This window comes from Myxocyprinus asiaticus, chromosome 29 (assembly GCF_019703515.2).
Source record: "Myxocyprinus asiaticus isolate MX2 ecotype Aquarium Trade chromosome 29, UBuf_Myxa_2, whole genome shotgun sequence".
Taxonomy (NCBI): Eukaryota; Metazoa; Chordata; class Actinopteri; order Cypriniformes; family Catostomidae; genus Myxocyprinus; species Myxocyprinus asiaticus.
The window spans coordinates 6,390,143-6,409,881 of NC_059372.1; the positions used below are offsets into that span (position 1 = coordinate 6,390,143).

The following is a 19,739-nucleotide window of genomic DNA, read 5'->3' on the forward strand; positions in this document are numbered from 1 at the left end:
TGGTAAGAAATTAATTATAGATATCTGTAATTGTGTTTTTAATAGGATTGAATGACAGGCCATTGTGAAATTTTACTAGTGAAAATGCTGATATCAGTAATTATGTTTTTTACTAGTTGTAATTCCATTTTGGATCTCAAGAATGGGTATTTTCTAGAGTCATGACGTCAATTTTAGTAAAGAATTAAAGTTTTACTATTACAAACCTAGTTACTAAAATCACATATTAGCATTTTAACTAGTGAAAATTGTATTTTAGATATTTATAACTCATTACCTGCACATGATTATATGTTGATACCTTGAGAGCCAAAGAATATCAAACCTGCACATACATTTCACATAAGTAATATTTATATTTAAGAATTTTTATTCTGCATTTCCAGCAGATGTAATGATTGTTTTTGAGTGTAGTTTTGATCTCTGTTTCTGAATTGATTGTTTGTTTAGTGCCAGTTTCCTTTTAAAATGCTTCTGTTTTGTCTCTTTAACAAGTCTTTTATTTGTCTTTCAGTCTGTGAGGTGGTGCAGACGCTGCAGTTGTGCGCAGACGGAGATCCATCTGATAGTGTTGGCGATCTGTCCGTGTGTTTGGACGGTCTGCAGGTTGATCGAGAGACGTTCCTCACTGCGGAGGCCAACAACCAAAGTGAGACCTTTGAGTTTGATCTATTTCTGTTTCTATTTCTCTCTCTCTCTCTCTTACACAAATACAAACACACACACCCACATAAACACACACACACGGAAGTGGCAAAATATGCACGTTTTAAAAAGTTAAATAGGCATTGCCTGTGAAGAATTAAGAGTATATATTTTAAGAAAAATACAACATTGTAAGGTTCCACTAAAATGACCCCCAAATTAATTAAATAACGTTACTCTCTTTTTTCCCCCAGGTACTTTAAATGGGGAGTCTGAACATTATGAAGATTTGAGCAGGAGGTAATTTGAAATAGCTGTTGGAAATGAAGGTTAAAATGAAGAAACTGAAATTAAGAAAATGAAGAGTGCATTATGTTTCTTTAGCTTTGTTTAAAAAAAGAAAAAAAAAAGATTTATTAAATTTGATTGCAAATGAACAAGACATTTCCGTCCACAGAACTGCTGCTCACCGGATGTTTTTTGATTTTGGCACCATTCTGAGTAAATTCTAGAAACTGTTTTGTGTGAAAATCCCAGGAGATCAGCAGTTACAGAAATATTCTAACCAGCCCATCTGGAACCAACAATCATGCCATGCGATTATCTAATCAGCCAATCGTGTGGCAGCAGTGCAGTGCATAAAATCATGCAGATACGGGTCAGGAGCTTCAGTTAATGTTCACATCAACCATCAGAATGGGGAAAAATGTGATCTCAGTGATTTGGACCGTGGCATGACTGTTGGTGCCAGATGGGCTGGTTTGTGTATTTCTGTAACTGCTGATCTCTTGGGATTTTCATGCACAACAGTCTCTAGAATTTACTCAGCATGGTGCCAAAAACAAAAAACATTCAGTGAGCGGCAGTTTTGTGGACGGAAATGCCTTGTTGATGAGAGAGGTCAACAGAGAATGATCAGACTGGTTTGAACTGACAAAGTCTACGGTAACTCAGATAACCACTCTGTACAATTGTGGTGAGAAGTATATCAGTGATATTCTGAGATGCGGGTTGGTGCTGTTTTGGCGGCACGAGGGGGAGCTACACAATATTAGGCAGGTGGTTTTAATGTTGTGGCTGATCGGTGTATATCGGCCTAATGTAGGTAAATTGCCACCCTACACTCTATTTGTCAGTATTGTTATAAATTATGTCATTAGGGCTGTCACGATTATGAAATTTGGCTGACGATTAATTGTCAAACAGATAATTGCGATTATGATGATTAATTGTCTCTTCTAGGGTTTTCAAAATTCATTGTCAAACAAATTGTCATATTTAATTTACTAGTGAAAATGGAGTTACATCTATCGAAAATTATGTTTTTTAATAGTTTATATTCCATATTATAAGTAATGACGTCACTTTTAGAATTAACGTTTTGACTAGTGCAGCCAATTATTAAAGTAAATAAAATGACCATTTTCACTGGTAGTAATTCAGTTGCTGATATCAAGAATTAGGCAACAGAGATTCGTCCTCCGCCACCGCGAGGACTTCGAGCGCATTGGGAATTGGGCATTCCAAACTGGGGAGAAAAGGGGAGAAAAAAAAAAGTCTATAAAGTGATTTATAGAAATGTATATAAACCTTATTTTTAGTTATGCTCAGTAAGAAATGGCTTATTTTGAGTGCAATAAAATAATTGTTAAAATCCCTTATCCAATAATCACAAACAACTGGAAAAGTGATGGGAATTAATTGGACAAAAAGGGTGGGAATCCCTTTATAAAATGAACCTGTGATTATTTGAGTCATATCACATAACATTGTCACTAGTAAATGGTGTGTACCAGAGTATTTATCTCTCTCTTTTTGGAGTAGCAGAGATCCGTCGCCCGCAGTGACAGACAGTCAGGAACGATCGTCGACCCCTAACGGACGTGTGAATGGAATGGACTCTCCCTCGGGGGCAACCAGAGGATCACGACCCCAGAGACCCGCACGACCCTCACGACCTCCCCCGCCAACCCCGCGTAGACCCACCTCTTCACCAGGTGAGACATCTCTATTTATACACCATGTTGTTTTATACTTGGCTGATATTTTGCCATTATCGGTTTCGGTTTAAAATATTTTTTAGTAAATTTAAAGGACAATAAATTTTTATACAGTGGCATGTCTGTGAACCCATTGGAATTACCTGCATTTATATATAAATTTGTCTTGAAATCTTGTTTGATCTTCATCCAAGTTACAATAATGAACAAACACAATCTGTTTTAAATCATAACACACAAATAATTGTATTGTTCTTGTACATATTGAATACATAAAACATTCACAGTGTAGGTTGGAAAAAGTATGTGAACCCCCTAGGCTAATGACTTCAACGAAAGCTAATTAGAGTCACGAGTTGGCAAACCTGGCAACCAATTAATGAAACAAGATTGGAGGTGTGGGTTAGAGCTACTTTGACTTATGAAAAACACTCAAATGTTTGAGTTTTCTATTCACAAGAAGCATCTGCTGACGTGGACCACGCCTCACAAAAAAGAGATCTCAGAAGAATTACTATTCAGAATTGTTGCTTTGCATAAAGCTGGAAAGGGTTACAAAGTTATCTCAAAGAGATGAGATATTCATCTGTCCACAGTTAGACAAATGGTCTATAAATGGAGATGATTTAGTACTGCGGGTACTCTCCCTAGAAGTGGCCGTCCAGCCAAGATGACTCAAAGAGCACACCACAGAATGCTCAATGAAGTAAAAAAAGAACCATAGAGTGACAGATAAATACTTGAAGGAATCATTGGAACTGGTTAACATCTCTGTTCATGAGTCTACTATATGGAAAACATTAAACAGGCATGGTGTCCATGGCAGGACACCACGAAGGAAGCTGCTGCTTTCCAACAAAAACATTGATGTGCGCCTGAAGTTTGCCAAAGACCACCTTGACACTCCACAACGCTATTGGGAAAATGTTTTGTGGACTGATGAAACTAAGGTTGAATTGTTTGGGAAGAACACGCAGCACTACGTATGACGTAAAAAGGGCACCGTATACCAACATGAAAACATCATCCCAACGGTGGAGTACAGTGGAGGGAGCATCATGATTTGGGGCTGCTTTGCTGCTTCGGGGCCTGGACCGCTTGCCATTATCGAGGGAAAAATTAATTCCCAAGTTTATCAAGATATCCTACAGGATAATGTCAGGGTTGCTGTGCTCCAGCTGAAGTTCAGTAGAAGTTGGGTGATGCATCAGGACAATGACCCTAAACATCGAAGTAAATCCACTACAGAATGGCTTCAAAAAAAGAAAATCCAACTTTTGGAGTGGCCCAGTCAGAGCCCAGACCTTAACCCAATATAGATGCTGTGGAATGACCTCAAGAGAGCCGTTCACACCAGACATCCTAAGAATATGGCTGAGCTGAAACAGTTCTGTAAGGAAGAATGGTCCAAAATTCCTTCTGAACGTTGTGCAGGTCTAATCCACAGCTTCTGGAAACTCTTGGTTGAGGTTATTGCTGCCAAAGTAGAATCGACCAGTTATTAAATCCAAGAGTTCACTTACTTTTTCATAGCACTGTGAATTATTAATGGGATGTGTTCAATAAAGACATGAAAGATTATAATAGTTTGTGTGTTGTTAGCTTAAGCATATTTTGTTTGTCTATACTTGTGACTTTGAAGGTGAGATCATATTTTATGGCTAGGGCTGAAACGATTAGTCTACGTTATCGACAACGTTTGAATAAATAATTGTTGACAGAACTTTGCATTGCCGAATAGTCGTTTGATCTCATTTAACGTAACATGAGATCACATTAAACTCTAATGATGACGTGTGAGAGCAGCACTGCAGTTCACGACTGACTGAGGAGAGGAAGAATTACACAGATCACAGATGCACTCTAAACTTTCACAGATTCAGGTGACGAAGATCGCAAAGAATGAGGGAATTATACAAAAATACAAAATAAGTCAATACAGAAGCACTCTCGTTGCCGGAGCTCTTTAAAAGGAAACACCCCGGCGTTACATCTTTAATAGTTATATTTAATGTGTTATAGCTTTATTAAAGTTCAAATCATACAGACGCAGGTCATGTAAATAACTACAAACTCTGAAACTGTCATTTCTCTGTGCGGTCAGCACCTCTTCTATGAGCTGCGTGAAGTGTCCCGATCTTTGGGGGAGAGATTGAAACTGCACCGGCTGATGCACACTCTGTCGCGGGGACGCTTGTCCCTCGAGCGCACACACTTAATGCAGCTAGATTATAACGTGATGACTCGTGACTTATTGAATCATAATATATGTGTCACTGTGCATTTCTTATCATGAAGACAATTGGCAATACGCAGCTTTATTAATAAGAGAGAGTTTGTTTTTTTGTGAGTTAAAGATGAATTGAAGTGAACAGAAAGCTGAGAGAGGGAAGTCTTCGCCCCATTATGATTTGGTTTTGTTTTGGCTTGTTTTCCAATATAAATATCTAAAACTCCTTTAAAACAACGTACATTTACTTTAGCAGCTATACTGCAGAAGAAAACTCGTTATCTGAGAATGTTGAATATAATATTAAAAATACAAATATTTTAAAATATCTAAAAATCCTTTAAAAAAAGATGCATTCATCTGAGAAGCAGCATATAAGATATTTAGACTTGATATTAGAGAATAGATCTTGAATAGAAGTATATTTTGTCTTTACTGCACTCGCAGAAGTATAAACAAGTGAAAAAATACACTTATATTTAAGATACATTCTCTTAAAGCAAGTCTAAATATCTTATATGTTGCTTCTCAAGTAAATGTATCTTGTTTTAAGGATTTTTAGACCATTTTAAATGGAAAACAAGACAAAAACACTTGATAACAATAGGATTTTTTGCAGTGAATTCTTTACTGAATTAAACTTAATAAAAAGTTTTGTTTTTCTTTATTTCAGTGAATGTCATTTAGAGGTATTTTTAAAAGATGATTTTGTCCTCTTTAATGTTAGTAAGCACGTTTAATACAACCTTTTAAGTCGGGGCACAGGCTGAATATTCGGTTAAAAGCTAACGATTAATCGCTGCAATAATCGCCGAATAGTCGAATAATCGTTCTAATAATCATTAGAATAATCGATTATCAAAGTAATCGTTATTTGCGGCCCTATTTATGACCAATTAATGCATAAAAACCAGCGAATTCTAAAGGGTTCACATACTTTTTCTTGCCACTGTACATCTTATTGATTTGCGCATTTTGATTTTATTAAATCATATATATTGTTGTAGATATATCGGCATAATATAGGTAACTGGCCACCCTACACTCTAATTGTCTGTATCGTTATTGAAAAGCCCATTTGGGTCGAGTACTATTGTGAAATATATAGTTTTCTCATTGTTTTGTGAAGGATACATTGCAAAAATGGTGAAATAATTGAATGCTACTCAGATTTAAATATTTTTCCTTTGTAGCTTCCTCTACTGGCTCATTTCCTGATGGCAGCGATTCGTCACATTCTGACACTCCAGTTCGAAACCCTTCTGGGGGTGGAGCTTCAGACTCTTGCCCCGCCCCCACGCAGGAGCAACCCAGTAGGATGGCCCTTGGCGTAGTCCCCGCCCCCAACAGGATTCCCAGTATGGTTAACACTGGACCACTGCCGCCAGGGTACGACAATCATGAAAATCTCATATACGTTATGTTGCTTAGCAAAACTGAGGTGGAAGTGATCATATGCCCTACTCTGTAGGACAGAGCCCTTGAAGTGGGCACTCTGAAGGGAGCATGGCATTACTGTATGTATGTACCTTTCACTAAAAGTCTTGTGGAAAAATTTTTTTTTCGTACTTTTGTTCGGAACGACCCTTCGAGATGCGTCACCTTTCCAGAGTGCCCTTCAAGGGTGCAAAAATGTAATTTGCAAAATAGTTCATTAGTGGTAATACACATATCAATTGTTTTGGCCGATTTCAATAGTTGCTAATTATTTTTATGTTCGATAACAGATATTATGGCCGATATTATAAATCTATACTATTTAGCCTGTCTTTTACACAAAAATACATTTCACACTTGGTGAAATTTTGTGCTTCAAATAAAATCAGTCATCAAACATTTTAATGTGAAATTGATTATATCGGCCTAATCAGACCGATACCGATAGTTAAAAAAAATGTTTTAATCTAAGAAAATACTGTTGATTGTAGTTCGTAGTTAATTGTAGTTTGAGATAGATGGATACTGGATATTGCCCTGGGCAATGAATCCCCCGATATTTGTCAATTTTGAGATTATCTGTATGATAACTGTGTTTGCTTTGTCAATTAACAGCAGTGGTAGTTTCTCCTTGTGTCACCTCCCAAATCAACCAACAGCCTTGTCATCAGAAAATGCATGTTGTATAAGGTCTGAAAATATACAAGTATATTTTGAGTACATATTGCGAAAAATAAGTGTTTATTAAATCATTAGTTTTCAGTATTTTGTGTACATTTGCTGTCATTAAACTACATTACATATCATATATCTGCATCATATCAGTCACTCTGCTCTTTAGATATTGGTATCGGCCACTGAAGTCCATATCGGTTGACCGTTAATTGTCGTATCTGTGTGTATGTGTGTGTTTGTAGTTGGGAGCAGCGTGTGGATCAGAACGGTCGTTTGTATTTTGTTGATCATGTGGGGAAGAGAACAACATGGGAGAGACCTGAGCCGTTACCAGCGGGGTGAGAATACTTCCTGTCTCACTGAAATACTGGACACACCCCCTAAAAGAATGTGTTTTGCATACTTTACGTGTGTTTAACATGTTAAAACTGTTACACAGTAAGCCCAACAGTTCAGGATGAGGAACTCTTTTAATCTGAGATCTCATGTGTTGGATTGTTGCTGAAATCCCAATTTTGCCTTATTTGGGTTGATTTCTTGAGCAAATGTATAGTGCAATTTGAATGAAAAGAACAGATATTCAAACTTGTTTTTAAATGTTTTCAGTGATTTTATTTATTTATTTATTTATTTTTGGCTGATTAAACATTGGTTAATTAAAAGAGTCTAATATTTGTTATATTATTCCATAATACCACATATATAAATACAGTTGAGCTCAGAAGTTTACATACATCTTAGCCAAATACATTTAAACTCAGTTTTTCACAATTCCTGACATTTAATCCTAGAAAACATTCCCTGTCTTAGCTCAGTTAGGATCACTACTTTATTTTAAGAATGTGAAATGTCAGAATAATAGTAGAGAGAATTATTTATTTCAGCTTTTATTTCTTTCATCACATTCCCAGTGGGTCAGAAGTTTACATACACTTTGTTAGTATTTGGTAGCATTGCCTTTAAATTGTTTAACTTGGGTCAGATGTTTTGGGTAGCCTTCCACAAGCTTCTCACAATAAGTTGCTGGAATTTTGGCCCATTCCTCCAGACAGAACTGGTGTAACTGAGTCAGGTTTGTAGGCCTCCTTGCTTACACATGCTTTTTCAGTTCTGCCCACAAATTTTCTGTCAGACTGAGGTCAGGGCTTTGTGATGGCCACTCCAGTAGCTTGACTTTGTTGTCCTTAAGCCATTTTGCCACAACTTTGGAGGTATGCTTGGGGTCATTGTCCATTTGGAAGACCCAATTAACTTCAAGGCTGATGTCTTGAGATGTTGCTTCAATATATCCACATAAATTTCCTTCCTCATGATGCCATCTATTTTGTGAAGTGCACCAGTCCCTCCTGCAGCAAAGCACCCCCACAACATGATGCTGCCACCCCCATGCTTCACGGTTGGGATGGTGTTCTTCAGCTTGCAAGCCTCACCCTTTTTCCTCCAAACATAATGATGATCATTATGGCCAAACAGTTCAATTTTTGTTTCATTAGACCAGAGGATATTTCTCCAAAAAGTAAGATCTTTGTCCCCATGTGCACTTGCAAACTGTAGTCTGGCTTTTTTATGGCTGTTTTGGAGCAGTGGCTTCTTCCTTGCTGAGCAGCCTTTCAGGTTATGTCGACATAAGACTCGTTTTACTGTGGATATAGATACTTGTTTACCTGTTTCCTCTAGCATCTTCACAAGATCCTTTGCTGTTGTTCTGGGATTGATTTGCACTTTTCGCACCAAACTACGTTCATCTCTAGTAGACAGAATGCATCTCCTTCCTGAGCGGTATGATGGCTGTGTGGTCCCATGGTGTTTATACTTGCGTACTATTGTTTGTACAGATGAACGTGGTACATTCAGGCATTTGGAAATTACTCCCAAGGATGAACCAGACTTGTGGAGGTCCAGAAAGTTTTTTTCTGAGGTCTTGTCTGATTTCTTTTGATTTTCCCATGATGTCAAGCAAAGAGGCACTGAGTTTGAAGGTAGGCCTTAAAACACATCCACAGGTACACCTCCTATTCACTACATCTCCTATCAGAAGCTAACTGGCTAATTGTCTAAAGGCTTGACATCAAGATGGTGGCGCATGCACAACGCGAGGCTCAGCGTCTCTCCAGTTTTTGCAAATTAGTTATTATTTACCTAGTTATTTTATTTATATATATATATATATACACACACATATTGCTATTTGCACTTCTGGTTAGATGCTAACTGCATTTCATTGGCTCTGTACCTGTACTCTGCACAATGACAATAAAGTTGAATCTAATCTAATTTTCTGGAATTTTCCAAGCTGCTTAAAGGCACAGTGAACTTAGTGTATGTAAACTTCTGACCCACTGGAATTGTAATATAGACAATTAAAAGTGAAACAATCTGTCTGTAAACAATTGTTGGAAAAATTACTCATGTCATGCTCAAAGTAGATGTCCTAAACAACTTGCCAAAACTAGAGTTTGCTAATATGAAATCTGTGGAGTAGTTAAAAAATGAGTTTTAATGACTTCAGCTTAAGTGTATGTAAACTTCTGACTTCAACTGTATATATATATATATATATATATACTTATAGTACTGTGCAAAAGTTTTAGGCACTTGTGAAAAAAGTTGCATAGTGAGGATGTCTTCAAAAATAATGCCATAAATAAGTTTAATATATCAATTGACATCATACAAATTTCAGTAATCTTAAAAAAAGCTAAATCAATATTCAGTGTGACCACCTTTGCCTTTAAAACAGCACCAATTCTCCTAGGTACACCTGGACACAGTTTTTCTTGGTTGTTGGCAGATAGGATGTTCAAGCTTCTTGGAGAATTCACCACAGTTCTTCTATCTAGTTAGGCTGTCTCAATTGCTTCTGTCTCTTTATGTAATCTCAGACTGACACGATGTTTGTGGGGGCCATGACATCTGTTGCAGGGCTCCCTGTTCTTCTATTCTAATCTTTTCTATTTGCAAATGTAATGTTTGGGAGTCTAACATTTATATTTCCTATTGACACACTAAAGCTGAAGATATAAATAACCATCATAAGACAAATGCTTTTGTGAAACATCTTATGTGCCTAAGACTTTTGCACTGTACTTATATATATATATACACACACACACACTACCGTTCAAAAGTTTTGAGACACTTACTCATTCTTTATTATAATGTTTTTCTTCACATTTTAGAATAATAGTAGAGTCATCAAAACTATGGAATAACATAAATGGAACTATGGGAATTATGTTGTGACTAAACAAAATCCAAAATAAATCAAAACTGTGTTATATTTTAGCATCTTCAAAGTAGTCACCCTTTGCCTAGAATTTGCAGACATGTACTCTTGACATTTTCTCAACCAACTTCTTGAGGTATCACCCTGGGATGCTTTTTAAACAGTATTGAAGGAGTTCCCATCTATGTTGGGCACTTATTGGCTGCTTTTCTTTATTATTTGGTTCAAGTCATCAATTTCAAAAATGCCATTTTTTTTAAAATTAAATTTCAGTTTTATAATTAAATAAATTAATATGCTGGCACAATTATATTTTTGTCTAAAACTAATTTCAAACATTTAAGCATACACCTTCAGATCAAAAGATTTTTAAGATCATGAGAAACATTTCAGTCAAGTGTTTCGAAGTTTTGACTGGTAGTGTGTGTGTGTGTGTGTGTTTGTGTATATATGTGTGTGTGTGTGTGTGTGTGTGTGTATATATATATATATGTGTGTGTGTGTGTGTATGTAGGTATGTGGTTGGAAAAAGTTGCAATTTGGCATCTAATTGATTGTGCTCTCTGTCATAGCTGGGAGCGGCGTGTGGACCCGTTGGGCCGTGTGTATTTTGTGGATCACATCACAAGAACGACCACGTGGCAGCGCCCCACGATGGAGACGGTGCGGAACTTCGAGCAGTGGCAACACCAGCGCAATCAACTGCAGGGAGCCATGCAGCAGTTCAACCAAAGATATATTTTTGGGGTGAATGATTCTCTAACACACTGACAAACTTAATGTATGAGGAAGACTCAGGGTTTGAAAAGTTTTACGCAAACGTAAATAAATGGCAAATTTGGCTTTAAAATTAAAGTATAGTTCACCCAAAAAATGACATTTCTAATTTTCATGGTCCAATCAAGTCCCGTCCTTCATTGTTGAATATTGTTTTACTTGCAGATGAGTCATTTTAAGGATGTTAAAAGTGGCGTGAATGCTAATTTATGTCTGCAAACATGTACATTATTTTTTTTTTATTTGTCTATGGACAATACAAAAACATGATTTCAGCAAGAAACAAACGGAAAAAATATGCATTATAAACCGATATTATAGCACATGCTAATTTGCTACTCAGATCCCTAGTTAGGCTTTTCCTCTAAAAGGCTAAACACAAAAGACTAAAAATAAATAAAAGTCGTAGTAACCAAAAATTTGAAATAGCTACAAAAAGCTATATTGACAATTTATGCACTTTCACAAACATTTCAATACAATGTGACCAATTTGCCAAACTTTATTTTTTATTCTGTAAGTGCAGGACCAGACTGCAGCCCCTCAGAATAAGGAATTTGACCCCCTGGGACCTCTGCCACATGGATGGGGTGAGAGAGAGAAACAGATTTTCTTTTCATTGCCAAGAGAAACTGCAGTAACGCAGATTGTGAATACTGAGCTGAGGCTTTTCTGTAGCATGCTGGACTAGCAGCGGTGTTTAATTGTTCTGGTAACCTTATTATCAGTACCCACTACATCCTTCAGTGTCCCGATTTAACATATGAGACTCCTTGTTCAGTGTAAAATAATGGGTGAATATAAACAGAATGATTTGAGGAAAAGCTAACTAAAGTATTAACTTGACTCCAATATTTCCAAATTTCCCCCTGATATTTCAGAGAAAAGAACGGACTCTAATGGCAGAGTTTACTTTGTTCATCACCCGACCAGAACAACACAGTGGGAGGATCCACGCACTCAAGGGTCAGATCTCATCGTATTTTTCATTTGTGTGAAAAGCAAAGGCAGTATTGTAAATGCAACAATAATGACATTTCTTAATATAAGAATATTCTATATTATATTATATATTTTAAGCACTGTTGACTTCTAGAAACTAAAATTCTGCATTTTTCACACACACAATAATATTTTAAAAATTTTCTAGTACAATGTCCAACAGTGTATGAACATGCATCACAGGAGATTTTTTTTTAATTTCAATTTTTTTAAATAAAAAAAATAATAAATTCCCACCACAGCGTCATTTTCAGCACATCTCAAATTCTGTATTGTCTTTAATAAATATATATATTTTTTAAATAAAACTTCCTACTTTTTATTTATTTATTTATTTTTTATTTTTATTTTTATTTTATTTTTTAAGGCTAATTTCATAGCTAACATTTATGTATCCTTAATACAATTAAATTATATTTTCACCTTTTTTGCATAATTTGGTCAAATTAAAGCTTGATTGATAAAAAAGAAATTTCTGTGCACAAGTAATATTTTCCTTGATTTTTCTTCAAACATCACTTTGCATATTATATATATATATATATAATTTATTTTTCATTTCAAGCATGCTCTTAACTAACACCTTTGTCGGCTTGGTTAAAAAAACTTTCTTAGGGGACAAAATTGGTGTGGCGGAAATGACGCCACAACTGTGGGACAGTCGTAATTTTTGAAAAATGTATAGAAATAATTTTCACACAATAAAGAATGAAATGGTTTGTTTATTTCACTCTTTGTTTAGATTATCGTAGTTTTAAACATGTAATAATTTGTATTTTTTTTTAACAGATTTTCATAGTTTGATATTGAAAGTCTGGGTCTGGGACAAAGATAAAACAGTCAAATCGTACATAAAAGGCATTTGAAAAGTACCAAAACTAAATGTGAACTTCATGTAATAAAAAGAAAAGGTTGAAATGTGTTAGATTTAACACTCATAAATAAACTCAACTCTAGATATATTAATATAATATACTACGGCTTTCAACGTGGCTCATCCAGTCAGATTTTAAAGCCAGAATATTTTATTCATATTTGATATTAAGGGTGCATTAAGTATTGATAAATGAACTCAGGTCTAACCAAGGCCAATGTTAAAGGAATATTCCGGGTTCAGTACAAGTTAAGCTCAATCGAAAGCATTTGTGGCATAATGTTAATTACCACAAAAAAATATTTTCAAAAATGTGGCTTCCAGTGAGGCATTTACAATATAAGTGTATGGGGGCCAATCTGTAAATGCTAAAATACTGTTTCAAAAGTATAGCCACAAGACGTAAACAGTGTGCATGTTAACATGATTTATGAGTGAAAAAATCACTTACTAACCTTTTCTGTGTAAAGTTATGGCCAATTTATTTGTTTATTTATTTATTTATTGGATTTTCTCCCCAATTTGGAATGCCCAATTCCCGATGTGCTCTAAGTCCTCGTGGTGGCGTAGTGACTCACCACCACGAGTGGCGAGTCACTACGAAGGACGAATCTCAGTTGCCTCCGCGTCTGAGACCGTCAATCCGCGCATCTTATCACGTGGCTTGTTGAGCGCTTTACAGCGGAGACCTAGTGCGTGTGGAGGCTTCATGCTATTCTCTGTGGCATCTACGCACAACTCACCACTTTATAGCGACCATGAGGAGGTTATCCCAATGTGATCATACCCTCCCTAGCAACCGGGCCAATTGGTTGCTTAGGAGACCTGACTGGTGTCACTCAGCACACCCTGGATTCGAACTCGTGACTCCAGGTGTATAGCCAATTTTACAACATTGTCGCCATGATGGCGTAACGCTGTAAACCCTAAAACGTCTGTTAAAAACTCCAGTATTATAATCAACTTTACAGCTCAAATAATAGACAAGATTTACCAGAAGAATTAATGTAAGTGCTTTTATAAAATTCACTTCCATTGTAAGTGCCTCACTGTACCCTAGATTTTTGCTTTTTTTAAACAAAAGGAGGGACGAAATATGTTTTTGTGGTATCAACATTATGCCACAAATGCTGTCAATTGAGCTTAACTTGTATTGAACCCGGAATATTCCTTTAATTAGTAGTGTCTCTGTCATGAACTGCAGCTTATTAAAGTGTTTTTATGCCTTTGTAGTTTGCTGAATGAGAAGCCGCTACCTGAGGGATGGGAGATGAGGTTTACAGTTGACGGCATCCCTTACTTCGTAGATCACAACCGCAGAACCACCACTTACATCGACCCACGGACTGGAAAATCTTCACTGTATGTGCAAACCACACACACACACACACACACACACCAACAGACATACTCTTCTCAGTCAGGCTGCTTTAAAGTGAGGCTTTTCATCTCTGTGTTCAGATGTTTCATCAACAGTAACCGATGCATTATAATTAGAGATGCACAGACGGATCATCAACATCGGTGTCGGCCAACAAAAGCAAATGGAAAAATCATCCAATTTTTATCTTCCTCCTGAGATAAAGTGATACATACTGCAAGTTATTTTGATTTAGCTGTGAGACACACAGATGAATCTCTTTCATGCGGGCAGTGTGTTTGTGTGTTCATGCAGTTTCAGGACACACAAACTGAGTCATCAGATCTATAACAGGAAAAACCGGATTTGTGTGTGTCAGAGGAGTGATATTTCATGATGTGTTCGCTCAGAGAATCACACACACCCCTCGCTCTGTGTTCAGTTCAGGAATGTGTGTGTTGATGTACAAAAAATGTTTTATTCGAAATGATCGTATACGTCAGAGGAATGCGAGTGATGTGCTGTTGATGTCACAAGAGCTCAGAATCAGCTAGAAATAAACATGTAAACAACGCTTTTATCAGAATACTTTTGCAGCCTGAATAAGTGCATTTAAAGTAAGTTCAGCCGGTCTGTACACAGTTGGGTGGATTTACAAATGTCCAGGTCATATTTTACTCCAGTATCAAAAGAAAGACTTTGGAGAAACAGCGAGTCAAAGACGTCCACCCTGCATGTGTTTAGATAGGAAAACAATGGAAAAATAGAGCAGACTCGCACATGACTCCGATTCATATGATATTATGTACTGTATATCAGGCTCTGGTCCAGTTTCTAGTTGTGTAATGAATTATTTCGCTCTTCTCTTCTGCTCAGTGAGAACGGCCCTCAGATCACATATGTACGAGACTTCAAAGCCAAAGTTCAGTACTTCAGATTCTGGTGTCAGGTAAGTGTTTCCATAAATTACGTGTTATTATAGATGCAGAAATGTCAGAACTTTTATAAATATCTGAAGCTTGTCATTGCTGAACGTCACTAAACGTTGGTAGGTGTTCTAACTTTTGGATTGTTCATTCTTATCCCAGCAATTAGCGATGCCGCAGCACATCAAGATCACGGTCACCCGCAAAACACTGTTTGAAGATTCATTCCAGCAGGTAATCTTCAAATTATTATTTCTGTCATGACATAAACTACCTGGTCTCCTAGATTCACGTTATTCTACGTACATATTTGTTGCTCGTTGTACATATCACTGCAGTTTCCTGGTGAAATGACCACTAGAGGCGCTGCTACAACAACAATGACTTTTGCTCACTTTCAAACAAATCACAAATAAAACGGCAGATTATTCGTTTATAAACCCTTACTTTTCGCCCTGTTCCTCACACAGTGCTATCTTATGACATCTAAACACTTTGAATGTAGCGCATGACTTATTTTAACATTTGCATTACGTAACCAACTACATTTACAAGCTTGTTCGAGTGTGGTCAAATCGCGGAGTAGCTCAACTGATAGAGTGTTGCAATTGTGATGTAAAGGACCGGGATACGAGTCCTGAAGAGCACACGAGTCAACACGTGAGCCGAAAGTGTCAAAGAAAATGACGTGAATCATGTTTTTCGTCTCGCATTAGCTTTTTTATGACACCATCGGTTAGGTTTAGGTTAAAAGTTTGGGTAGGAGGTCGGTTTTGTTCAGTTTAAAACTCGACAGAGCATTAACCATAGAAACCGTATCTGTCTGGAAGAACATTTAACTCGTTTCGAGTGCCACGCAGTGGACATTTCGCTTTGTTACTGCCGCGATTGATTTCTGTCATTTTGCAAAAATGTCACCGCAGTAACATGATTTTGATGACATCAGGCTGGATATGAGAAAGAATAAGAGAAAGAAAACCTGTTTTTATTGGGCATGATTTAAACCACCCCCACCCGTCTTCATGCGGGCATATTATTTATTTATTTTGGGGGGGGTGGATTTTCCCCCTTTTTCTCCCAATTTGGAATGCCTAATTCCCAATGTGCTTTTTAAGTCCTCGTGGTCGCGTAGTGATTCGCCTCAGTCCGGGTGGCGGAGGACGAATCCCAGTTGCCTCCGCGTCTGAGACCATCAACCCACGCATCTTATCGCGAGGCTTGTTGAGCGCGTTGCCACGGAGACATAGCGTGTGTGGAGGCTTCACGCCATCCACCGCGGCAACCACGCTCAACTCACCACACGCCCCACCGAGAACTAACCACATTATAACGATCACGAGGAGGTTACCCCATGTGACTCTACCCTCCCTAGCAACCGGGCCAATTTGGTTGCTTAGGAGATCTGGCTGGAGTCACTCAGCACACCCTGGGATTCGAACTAGCGAACTAGCGAACTCCAGGGGTGGTAGCCAGTGTCTTCTACCACTTCTAGGAGAAGCTTTAATCTGTGGAGTCTGTGAGTGTCTTCTAAATCACACATAACGCACGCTTAGCAGCAAGAACTTCTGTCATGATGTGAAATGACATTGATCTTGTGTCTCCTGTCAGATCATGAGTTTCAGCGCACAAGATCTCCGGCGGAGACTCTGGATCATCTTCCCTGGGGAGGAGGGGCTTGATTATGGAGGCGTGGCCAGGCAGGTTTCATGTTACATTATTGCATATACAGTTACAGTTCAGGAGAACAAAGATCAAGCCATACTAGATGATAATTCTTCAGTGTCAAGTGTTTCTCCGCTGTTTTCAAATATATGTAAAATAATAATTTACCCTCTGTGTTTGTTGTAGAGAGTGGTTCTTTCTGTTGTCTCATGAGGTGTTGAACCCAATGTACTGCCTGTTTGAGTATGCGGGAAAAGACAACTACTGCCTCCAGATAAACCCCGCCTCTTCCATCAACCCCGACCACCTCAAGTACTTCAAGTTCATTGGACGCTTCATTGCCATGGTAACGTTTTCTTGCCATATTTAGTCATTGTAAGATTGTATTTCATGTGACAAGATTATTTGGCATAAAACAAGCCTGGAATAAGAAGCACACAACACGTTTAGGTTTGGACACAAACATGAACATAACAGTGGCAAAAACGTCAGATGCCAGCTCAGCGGCTCTCAGGATTAGTGATAGACCGATATATGCCGATATATCGGGCAGGCCGATTAATCACCCGATATTTGGCCATTTTGCGATTTATTGGCATCGGACGATTAATCGGCATAGTGACAGACCGATTTATCGGCAATGCCGATAACCGTGTTCGCTTGACCGATTAAGATACTGTAAGTGTTAACTTTCCCTTGTGCCAGTTCTAAAATCTAACAATAGATTTATCAATGGATAGTAAACAATATCTGTTTACAAGGATTTTTCTTTTCAAGTTTATGCAAATTAGAAAACATATTGCATAATAAAAGTGTTTCAGTTTAGATATTTTTTTTGTGCATTTGATTTGCAGTTGTTAAATTGTATTATGTTTATCGGCATTTATATCTGCCATCCTGCTCTCTAAATATCGTTATCGGCATCGACCATTAAAAACAAAAACATATTGGTAGACCATTACTCACTACTGTTACATTAAACCTTTTTGTTCTATATTTGTGATTTCTGCAGGCTTTGTTTCACGGGAAGTTCATCGATACGGGCTTCTCTTTGCCGTTCTACAAGCACATCTTGAACAAGCCTTTGGCTCTGAAAGACCTGGAGTCCATTGACCCGGAGTTCTACAACTCTCTCATCTGGATCAAGTCAGTTTACCTGCGTTAATGTATTCATGAATGTTCAGCAAGAATAAATACAGCTGTAACTCCCTCTTTATGACCTCGACATCAGTAATACTTTTTATGAAACGTAACACCTTATAATCAGTTGTATTTACATATAACAGGTCAATTTGATAGCACACGCAAATGTTTGAGTTTGCTTTAGTGAATATGCAATGTAATGCGCACCTCTAGCATGCCAAGGTTGTGAGTTTGATTCCCAGAAAACAAAACAAAACATTAAGTCTTCGATAAAAGCATCTACAAAATGCATAATCATGAAAATCTACTCTTTACTATTTGTATCATAAGGCATTAGCAATACCTTTTAAAATGCATTGTGGCTTGAGGCATCATAGAAAGACGACTTCCTGTGTGAATGTGTTGCAGTGTCTTTTCTTGATGATGTGGTGTGATTTTAACCCCTACTGATGTTCCTCATGGCTGTAAAAGAGCTGTTCACTGACACATCTGGAATGTAGCTCACGTGTGACTGTGTCGTGTGTGTTGTCAGGGATAATAACATTGAGGAGTGTGGTCTAGAGATGTTCTTCTCCGTGGATAAGGAGATTTTGGGCGAGGTGTCGACTCACGAGCTGAAGCCAGACGGCGGGAACATCCAGGTCACAGAGGAGAACAAGGAAGAATACATCAGGTGCATCTCATTCACATAATTAAACTCAGTGCTGTTAATGAGTGACTCCACACTGACATACATACGGCCCTGAATGTTGTGGTTTGCATGTACTCAGTGCTAATATTATTTCCTGCAAATGAAGTTGCTCAGTTTGGTTTTCTGTTTCACACTTTTGGGTGATGTCAGCAAGGCATCTAGCGTCAGATATACTGTTCAATACTGCTGATATTGCCTTTGATTGAAAAACCTTTTTTGATTTTGTATTTACCTAGAACATTTTGACTGATAGAAAATAAATTGTAACTAATACATTTAATTTGATTGATTACAAGAAATTTGCCTACTGTGGGTTTGATTTTTGATGTTTTGAGATCATGAGCAAAGAACATACCACAAAGGGGTCCCAACGTGGGGCGCCATGTTATGCGCTGCATAACAAAATGTAAAGTTGACCAAAAAGACGTATTTTAAGTATTTGGAAATATTTGAATATTTAAAATATTATTTTCCATGTCATTTTCCCTGTGCGATATTTTCCACATTTTTAAAGTCTTAAAGGAAATCATGTATCCCTATTTTATTATATGATTCCAAGTTAACCTCTTTAACTCTGGCGCATTTATTGATTGCTGCTTGCAGTCTTTCACACCCAAATTTAAAAGCTCACCATTTACACATACAGTGGACTAATGGCATAAAATGGGTCTCATTTTACTGAAAAAAACACCAAATGTTAAGAAAATATTTTAATAGTTAAAGGTACAGTATGTAAGATTAAGAAACCCTTGTTATTAGTGACACCGGTGGCCATTAAGTGAACTGCAGCCAGCTACATGTTGCTAGCGCTTGTGCACACACTGCATAGAGTGAGCGAGCATCGGCCAAAACAATGATGTAAGGTACAAAGAGACTGAACGTGATCCACCGGCATCATGCTGACAGATGAGGTAGCATAATTAAAATTACACAGTTATGATTGTTTTACTACAAACTTTGAGACTAAACTAAAACTACTTATCAGCTAACATAGCATACTGATACACACATACAGCTGCATACTAGCAAACTATACCAGACAGTTACTGTTGCACTGTTGTGTTTTGTTAGTCATATGTTGTACTACGATC

At 37.5% G+C, this 19,739-nt stretch overlaps 1 protein-coding gene across 6 annotated transcripts in view; it reads left to right on the top strand.

Moving 5' to 3' along the window:
* Window positions 1–19,739, top strand: part of LOC127419640 (E3 ubiquitin-protein ligase Itchy-like) — a 43,612-nt gene that overhangs the window by 14,776 nt on the left and 9,097 nt on the right. Inside the window, exons 5-20 of one of the 6 annotated variants that reach the window (XM_051661202.1) lie at window positions 515–649; window positions 900–945; window positions 2,467–2,642; window positions 6,069–6,264; window positions 6,928–7,002; window positions 7,230–7,325; window positions 10,786–10,960; window positions 11,517–11,580; window positions 11,872–11,956; window positions 14,100–14,228; window positions 15,103–15,175; window positions 15,315–15,386; window positions 16,761–16,853; window positions 17,005–17,160; window positions 17,827–17,960; window positions 18,490–18,630. In XM_051661202.1, coding sequence (XP_051517162.1) covers window positions 515–649; window positions 900–945; window positions 2,467–2,642; window positions 6,069–6,264; window positions 6,928–7,002; window positions 7,230–7,325; window positions 10,786–10,960; window positions 11,517–11,580; window positions 11,872–11,956; window positions 14,100–14,228; window positions 15,103–15,175; window positions 15,315–15,386; window positions 16,761–16,853; window positions 17,005–17,160; window positions 17,827–17,960; window positions 18,490–18,630 — 1,846 coding nt within the window. Of the gene's footprint in view, window positions 1–514; window positions 650–899; window positions 946–2,466; window positions 2,643–6,068; window positions 6,265–6,927; window positions 7,003–7,229; window positions 7,326–8,731; window positions 8,767–10,785; window positions 10,961–11,516; window positions 11,581–11,871; window positions 11,957–14,099; window positions 14,229–15,102; window positions 15,176–15,314; window positions 15,387–16,760; window positions 16,854–17,004; window positions 17,161–17,826; window positions 17,961–18,489; window positions 18,631–19,739 lie in introns of those variants that run through there. The other 5 variants (XM_051661203.1, XM_051661204.1, XM_051661205.1 and 2 more) reach the window with 5 other exon arrangements.